The 8,741-nt window shown below is 39.9% G+C and overlaps 1 protein-coding gene across 2 annotated transcripts; it reads right to left on the bottom strand.

Annotated features, from left to right (window-relative positions):
• Positions 1-201: 201 nt before the first annotated feature.
• LOC101174276 (gasdermin-E-like) lies at positions 202-8,697 on the bottom strand. 2 transcript variants are annotated; one of them, XM_020707133.1, is made up of 11 exons: positions 7,416-8,697; positions 6,064-6,336; positions 5,774-5,966; positions 5,419-5,596; positions 5,214-5,334; positions 4,624-4,668; positions 3,313-3,462; positions 2,303-2,430; positions 2,032-2,200; positions 1,847-1,917; positions 202-776 (listed from the first exon to the last, which is right to left on the bottom strand). In XM_020707133.1, the coding sequence occupies exons 2-11, from the start codon at positions 6,272-6,274 to the stop codon at positions 546-548; spliced, it is 1,497 nt and encodes a 498-aa protein (XP_020562792.1). In that variant the 5' UTR covers positions 6,275-6,336; positions 7,416-8,697; the 3' UTR covers positions 202-545. The 2 variants fall into 2 exon arrangements, with proteins under 2 accessions (XP_020562792.1, XP_011479184.1); XM_011480882.2 differs by lacking the exon at positions 4,624-4,668.
• Positions 8,698-8,741: the final 44 nt, after the last annotated feature.

Raw genomic sequence — 8,741 nt, 5'->3', positions numbered from 1 at the left:
AATTAAGAAATTTAAAGAAAATAAAAATTTCAAGAAAAAAAAGAATGATATAAATAATTATATGTTAAACTTTACTGTAAAAATAATAAAGATAAAAAGTGCTTTTTTAAAGAGCACTCATACAAAATGTAAAAGAATTAATCACTTTTAAAAATAAAGAAATACAACATTTTATAAATTATAAAGTACTTGATAAAATACATTTTACAAAAAAACTTTAAAAGGGATTAATACAAAACATTTATTGAACAAAATTTTAAAACAATTTATACTTTCAGGTAAAGAGGTTGATTTAGCAGAGCAGTTTTTTCTTATTTTTTGGTTTGTTTTAAATTGAATAAGAGCTTCTAACATGACTAGCCAAAAAAACCTGACAGATTATTAACAAATATGTTTATACAATAAATATTACATAAAAGCTTTAACAATAATGACAATGATGGGTTACTACAGTACTTCAATAAAAGCCCATACCTTAAAATAAGAAAAAAAAACAGAAAAGAATTGCACAAAACATGAAAATAACAAGAAATTAGAAACAATAACTAACAGCCAGTGAGGAGCAATGAGAGGCCATGCATGCTGAAGCTGAGGAGCAACAGCAGAACTTCATCCTCACGTCCACTCTCCATCCAGAGCTGCTCAGCATCCCTCCTCAAAGCGACACCGATGGAGTAAAAAAGCTGCTCGGCCTGCTGGAAGGCCTGGTTGTCCTGCAGAGGGACAGGAATAGAGTCGATGGAGATGGACCCGCCGCTGCCCTTCAAGCTGCTCAGCTGGAAAATCGTAGAATAATGTATTAGTAAAAATAGAAAATGTGTATTTCTAAATGAATGCACATGTTGTCACTTGTGAATGCATGAAACTACAGTTGGTTTTGTAGAACTCTATAAATGGGGCAGTGCTGCAAAGAATCGGATTGCTGGAGTTATTGCAATGCATTCACACTGCACAAACAGGGAAGGGCTTCTTCTTCTTTTTTCTACTGTTTACTAGCGCATGTCTGCCACTCACAGTTAGAAGAGGCTTGGTGCAAAAAGGTAAAGTTGTGAACTTCTCACGATCTCTGATTCATTGTTTTTCCTTTACATCCTTTGGTCTGATTATTACTTCTTTACAATGGCAGATATGGATAACCATCGTGTCAGGAGGGTGGCCTTGGTCTATCTATATTTGAAAAACAAACAGAGATGACTAATCAACCAATCAAATCAATCAATCAAACAGGTTTTGTAAGTAGTGGCTGAAAACATGCGTAAAACCCTGCCTGGATTTAGCCAGCTCCACTATGGGGTGCAGGGGGTGTCAAACTATGCTGTCATCATATCACTTTATCTATCCGTATATCAATGTCTTATATGTTTTATGTTGGATGCTCTTCCTGACACTGCCCAGGCTTGGGACACGAAGAAGCAGGACACTGATTTGTACCCCGCTATGGCTGTTTTTTAATCATTTGGATATTTGGATTTTTTCTTTTATTTGTTTGTTTGTTTTTTTTGGCTACCAGGAGAGCATGTAAACAGAAAGCTCTCAGTAACAGAGAGGCCTTTTCTTTTCTTTTCTGCTTAATCTGTCTGTCCATTGGTCCATTTTTTTTCCAGCTATCCTATCATAAATATTAGTTTAAATTTTTAACTTGTTCTGGGTTGATTGTGGATTTTTGCGGGCCATCACATTTGGGGGGACATTGCCCCCCCGTGCCCATGCCTATATCCGGCCATGGTTTACATAGACTTTTCTTTGGAAATGCCTGCTTGAACGTGCAGGGCGGTATCAACATAACTTCATAGTTGTTGGCAAAACTAAATTTGTCTGGAGCGATCAAAGATATTGATCAACCAACCAGTTCATCGAAGGCCAGCAGGACAACAGGACGGCTTTCGCTCAGGAGGCCCAGGGCTTCATCAGGCAGTTCTGCCCAAAACAGACAGAGACCACAGCAGGATTAAATATTAAAGATTTGCAACAGCAGGCATGTTGTTGGTGGTAAACAGTTGCAGCTTTGACGCTTGCAGAGTCTCCTTTTACCATCCATTGTGCTGACGAGCAGGTAAACAGCTTTGAGCTTTGCAGTTTCACGTTGAAGGTCTTCAGCAGGGAAGACGGGATCCTGCTGGTCCAAGAAGGTGGACTTCCTCTGGATCTCAGAGCTCTCTTCTATGCTCTCCACTGTGTCACCATCGCACAATTCCTCCAACTAGAAACAAAAATTAGAGTAGATTTGACGTTTGATGTACTGACCTTTTCTAATGTGCTTTATTTGATTACATTTGAGACCATCTCTTCCATAGAAACCCACCACAGCCTGCAGATATGACAGAGCAGCTCTATCCGTCAGAGTCTCCTGAAGCTGGTTGATCAAAGGATATCGAGTGGACTGGGGAAGATCTGCCAGAGGAGCAAGGTCAGCCCACTGCAGGTCTGCAACTACAGGTTTACATGAAGTTTAGAAACACTGTGACTTAGTTTCCTCCTTCAAAGTCAGTTGTTTTAATCCTAACAGTTTAAACACACTCCATTTTATTTCCTGCTAGAGGTGCTCTTTTCCTCCTGACAAAAAAAAAAAATCCAGGATTTTTAAAATAATTAATTGTTTGGTGCAGAATATAAATATTTTGTCAAAGATAAAAGTTCACCTCAATACTTCTAATGTAACCCTGACTATCATGGATGGAAGGACCATACATGACCCCATTCATCATCTCCTTAAAATCTGATTGGTCCTCTAGTCCCTTTTGCAGAAAAGCAGCCCCAAAGCATGATGTTTCCACCCCCATGCTTCACAGTACGTATGGTGTTCTTGAGATGCAACTCTGCATTCTTCGCTCTTCCTGATGCGTTTTAAGGATTCTGTTGTTTAGTTTGGTTTTTAGGTTGTTTTTGGTCATATTTAGAGACCGTGACTGAGCTGTGTCTGTCATCCTACTTTCTTTTTTGTCTTTGAGGTTTGTGTTCCAAATCCTCCTAGAATGTGACTTTTGTGGATCTATGTGATATTCATTATGTCAAGTACCCTGTTAGAAGCTCCTTATTCCAACTAAACATAACTACACAAACAAAACTAAACACTAAAATAACATTATGTATAATTTTTCAGACAATTTTCTGCAACACTATCCCCCCAAAAAATGTTGCTGTCTTTTTCTCGGCTGTTTTAATCTGTTTTGCATCGTTATAATGACCAACTTTAAGAAAACAAGCGAGTTACAACAAAAACAGGAAGCTTTTCTAGTTTTATTATTTCATCAGAGTCACACTTCCTATGACATTCCCCTAAATGTGCACCACACTCAGTTCATTCATACTCACCATTCTGTCGTACACCCCAAACTACTTCCTCTTTAGGGTTGTTCCAGTTACATAAACTGTCGACTGTGTCAGTGGAATGATGCAACGATCTAGAAATTGGATCAGGATTATCTGCAAACCCCCCAATTCTTCCAGGCTGCAAGCAAATATCTGAAATTGTAAACAAGACAAATTGATATTAAGGAAAAACAAAAGTCCTTCCTTCCTCAAATCTGCAAAAATAACTCCTACTGCATGAAATTCTGTATTCTTGGACTCTTGTGTTGCTCTTTGCACTAAATCAAGTACAGACACACTGCAGTCTTTTCAAACATACACGCACACAGATGAATATAAAAGAAAACTTTCAAATGTATGTAAAAGGTCAACTTTAAATACATTTTAGCTGAAAAGTGCAAAGAAGTCATTCTTGTCAAGTCATTCTAATTATAATGCTGAGTTTAAAACTGTGTGTGACATAGCACTAGACAAAGAAATGAGCAACAATCTAATACTGTAAAGGAAAAAGTAAATTGTGGTTCATATGTTCTATTTATGTTAAATAGAAAAACAAGAGACACACCAAAAAAAACAAAGTAAAAACCTAATAATATAGAGTTTGTAGCACAGGTGGTGAGCTGGACTGTTTTTTTTAAATTAATATCACTTTATTAATTTAAAATCAACTTTATTGATTTTACCATTGGATCCTTGATGTGGACAGCTGATCTAATATTTTAATGCAACAGTATAAAATCTTTTTTTAAGTATTTAAGAGCCCCAAAATGAAGTCAAAAAAACATTAAGTCCACATAAGAAAGGCTTGCATCTTAGAGTTATTTCTTTTTTTTTTTTTAAACGTGTCCTGTCCATCAGCTGAGCAAAGAGATGAGAGCTGAAAGCCTCTTGTGTTGGACATATTTTACTGTTACAACATGGGGTTATGAATCTTCTGACACACAAGGTGAGTATTTGAATAAACCCCTTTTGCTATTTAGACTAAACTTTATTCATATTACTGGTATTTATATTTGTAACTGTTTTTTGTTGGACCGGACGGAAAAGAAGAGAAGGGAAGAAGAGAGAGGGATGTTGGGGGGGTGGGGGGGGATTAATATAGAAGGGGTAAAATCATAAAGCAACATAATGCAACAAGTTGCTGGATGTTACAAACATACCTTTTGACTTCAATAATGTTCACATACAAACAAACAAACAAGTAAACATGCACATGATACAACTAACATTCACACACACATACTTGTGCATTAAGACTAACGTGAAACATTTCATTCAATCACACAAACTATTTGTGCAAAGGTGAGATAGCACCTGTGCTCGAGTGAGTGTTCATGTTCTTCTGGGGTGGATGATGGACTGTAGAAAAAAAGAGGGTTCATATGATCTTTGTAATCTATGTTATGGCTCCTCACACTAAGAAATACACAAAGTAAAAACTTTATTGTTCTGTATTGCATTAACACACCGCTGCCTTGCAGATATAGCAGGGATTTACTATTAATTATCATGAAAGCTATGAAAAATGTGTGATAGTGTGTTTAGTTTCCTAAAACCACTATAATATTCCAGATGAATGTCTGAGATAGAAGTTAATGACATAAGAGCATTAAAAATGATCACCCACACACATTTAATTCACTTCCCCTTTTTTCCCCTGTTTTTAAAATAAAAAAATCTTGAAAAACAACTAAATGAATCTCTAAAGCATACTAAGCATCACCTGACCACAGGGGACAGCCTGATTTTTTGATTTATTTTTTTTAAGATTAGAAGTTTCAAAATTCTGTGTTTCCAGGCGTGGGTTGCTCACACGAACAAAGACACTCAACCTAAAACAGAGAAGTTACGTTTGTGAGTCGAAGTTTCCGTCTCTTCTGCTCCGCTTGTCAACACACGCTCACCGTAGTGTCCGTTTTTTTGGACCTGCAGCTCTAGCACGCTGTATGCAATGACCGTTCCAGAGGGGATCTCCAAGGAAACATCACTGTTCATCTCAACGTTGCTGAGGTCCTGCACACACACCTGAGAACAAACACAAGAACAGATTTAGATGAGTAACTTTCTTTTTTTTCTTTTCATTTCTCTGAATTACTGAAAGAGGCAAACCCTGACGGAGCTTCCCAGCAAGCTCAGGAGGCTAAGAACACCATGAAAGCCACACTGCTGCTTCCTTCTCAGGGTGACGGAGCACGGGCTGGTGGTGAGAATCCGCTCCTTCACCACTGCCAGCACATCAGCTCGCTTCTCCAGCTGTTGCACCAGCACATGGTGCATGTCCACCAGCCTGATTCAAAACAAAACCAGGAGTTATGACTTCCAACAGCGTGACGATCACAAGATTCAGGAGCAAATCCGGAGAAGCATGACTTCAATGACGCGCTTGTCTTTGTGCATTCATAGCGTCAGAGGCATTTCTAAATTCATGAATGAAAAGATGATGTCAAAACTGTCAAAACAGAACCTGTTGCTGGAGTCTGAAAGCAACTTTCTCACATCCAGTTCCTCTTTCTTCAGATTGTCAAAACTTGAGTGAAGCTTGGATGCTCCCTGCCCTTCCAGTCCAGCGTTTGCCCCCCCAGCTCTCACATCCAACATCGCAGATTTCTTATCAATATACGTCCCCTTATATGTGAGGAAATCCATCTGAGAGACTCCTGAGGAACCAATAAACAGATGTGTGTGAGGAAGCTTCTCAGTTTGATGTAAAGGCAGCTCCTTATTTCATCCTCCGGAGTGTGAACGCCTGCTTACCCGGTTCCAGCTTCAAGTCACCCTGCAGCAAGTCACTCAGAATGAAGTCTGTAGGCCGATATTTGGGCCTTTGCCATGCCCAGATGCGGTTACGCTTGACCACCAATCCCATGGGTACTAGTTTGTCTGAGTCATTCAGCCGAGACACATGAATGAGGCTTCCATTTGGGTCAATCTGACGCACAAAGTTGGCCGTGGCGTTGGAAAACATGACCTTAGTAGAATTGCAAAATGCTGGAATGGAACTGCTCTTCTGGTTTCACTTTCGTCTCCCTGCAGAGCAGAGAACAAAGATCAGTGCACATCTGCTGTTTAATAAACAGCAAACCTCATGGCATTTCACTGAGTTTAACCTTCTTGATTGCATTTCTTCCAAAACTGAAGAGCCAGAACAAAGTGGAGAATAGTGTAGCAGCCCCACAGTTGTCTTTGGCGGGCTATCGGCACACGGTGACTCAGAGGGGTGAAAAAAAATCTACTGTATGTTTATGTATCATTTATGATCAATGCCACAGGAATGTAAACACTTAGAGCCCCCATAGCAGCTGTCCAAGGGAGGCTTTAGTGCCAATGCACATCAGAACACTGGCTGGAGGACATTAAGAAAGCTGGAAAGCTACAAAAGCAAGGCAGAGTTTCAGCATGTGGGATCTATTATGAATGAGCTGTCCTGTCACAGAAGACATTTCCTTCTCCCCAAACTCCAGTTCCAAAGGCTCGAATGTACGATTTTGAAATATTTAACGTTTCTTTTGTTTGCCGTCATCTGATCCAAAGAAAAGAGGAAGACAGCAGAAATCCATGGATGAGAACAGCTTTAACCCTTGTGCTATCCTATGGGGTCAAGATGACCATTGATGTGTTCTCCCTACCATGACAAAGGTGGATAAAGGTGGAAAGATTTCATGTAATCCATGGACACCAGTGAAGATCACAAATCATTGAAGAAAAAACGTTCAGCGCACTGTCTAGTGGGTCTACATGACCCCACTCCCAATGTTAAAGTGCATAGGATAGCACAAGGGTTAACACACAGTGATCAAAAATGGGATTAGGAGTTATTCACTAATCTGGACTCAGATTACAGCTAAACAAATCAAAACAACATATTCTAACTGAAATTTACTTTACTTTTTTCCATCCTTTTTTGAATTAATTATTTATGTAACAACTTTTTAAAAGTGTGTTTTGGCACAGAAAAATTCAACCACATTTCCCAGCAGCCCTCAGTCCTGGCGCACTCATGACTCAAATTAGAAACACTGAAGAAATAAAACCAAACTGATTATATCCACTGATCAAAAATAAAAAAATAATTCACGGCGAGTGTGCAGATTTTCAAAATATCTTACCCGAAATGCACCGTCAGAAAAATGAAATAAGGAAGAAAAAAACGAGTTTTTGTCCGCGTCACGCCAGCAACGGCGTGCGTAAAAAAGTGTGCCAAAATATCCAAACGCGGTTTGGGCTCACAAAACACACTAAAATCCAAGCATCCCACAAAAAGAGTGACTTGATCAAACGGTGGGAGATCGGACACAGGTCACTGTCAGAGCGGGCTGCTCCGTCAGAGCCCCGTCTGCGTGGAGGAAGGAGCGACTGACTGCGCAAAACAGCGCGGCAGCGCCATTTATCATGGACCGCCTCCTTCCATCCAGCAGAACCATGTGAAACCACCGGGATTGGGATGTCTGTGGGTGCTGGTGTGGGGGCACCAGAACATGAACAGACTTGTCTGCTGCTACCACCACCTATGAAATGCCACCTATGCTTCATCACCGGTTGATTCCTTCGTCATGACTGTCCAGCTTCATACTTCACCTCTCTGAGATGCTGCTGCTCCAGCCGGTGGTGCCGTACAGGATGGCTAAAGTCAAAGAAGGTCCTCAAGAGTGACCCCTTCCCTCCAAAAGGATCACAGACTCCTCAGCAGGCAGCACCTGCTTTGGACCTTCCTGTACATGAGGTCAGTGTTGATGGTCCAGAAATCACTCTCTAAAATGTTTCTTCCCTGGATGTTCACCTGTGAGGGGGCAGCAGGATAATGTCTGTGGGAGTTCCACCACTATCTTCACTATCAACCTTGATGATGATTGATCCAACAATGCCTTTAACCCAGGGGCGGGCAAACTTTTTGACTTGTGGACCGCAAAGGCTTCTAAAATTTAACAGTAGGGCCAGACTAGGAGCAGTTATGTGGATTGTTCTGGTGATCCACCTCATGGGAGAAATAATAGATTGACGTCCCTCAGGGGAAAAAAATGTAAAAGAAATTTAAAGAAATGCAGCCTTCATGTGGTGTTGGAATGATTGGAAAAATGTCTGTCTAACTCAGAAAGCACACATGAACATCAGAAAGACAACAAATCTTCCAACACCACATGAATGCAGAATAATTTTCTACAACTAAACAAAGTTTCTGTGACGCCTGAAATATAAGGAAAATAAAACAACAATTAGGATTAGCAATCTAATATCTTCTAGTTTGGCGGGTCAGATTAAATAGTCCATGTGGCCCCTGGGCAATAGTTTGCCACCCCTGCTTTTGTGCCACAAGGAGTGCAACAGTAACACCCATGACATGTCATACATGCAAAGACATAGTTTTCTTGTTTATATGTGAAATTCCGATATTATACTTAAGCTTACTTAAGTACTTAAGCAGCTTAAACGTGTGT

This window comes from Oryzias latipes, chromosome 11, assembly GCF_002234675.1.
Source record: "Oryzias latipes chromosome 11, ASM223467v1".
Taxonomy (NCBI): Eukaryota; Metazoa; Chordata; class Actinopteri; order Beloniformes; family Adrianichthyidae; genus Oryzias; species Oryzias latipes.
The sequence above is the reverse complement of the archived record's forward strand: the minus strand, read 5'-3'. Positions and strand labels throughout refer to the sequence as shown.

Bases quoted from the DNA above. Each gene is read 5' to 3' on its own strand.
- LOC101174276 (XM_020707133.1), bottom strand. From the start codon at position 6,274: ATGTTTTCCAACGCCACGGCCAACTTTGTGCGTCAGATTGACCCAAAT. The intron at 5,597-5,773 runs GTTCTGTTTTGA...GTTTTGAATCAG, and splicing joins CTTTCAGACTCCAGCAACAG to GCTGGTGGACATGCACCATG. The intron at 2,431-3,312 runs GTGAGTATGAAT...GTAAACCTGTAG, and splicing joins TTGGGGTGTACGACAGAATG to TTGCAGACCTGCAGTGGGCT.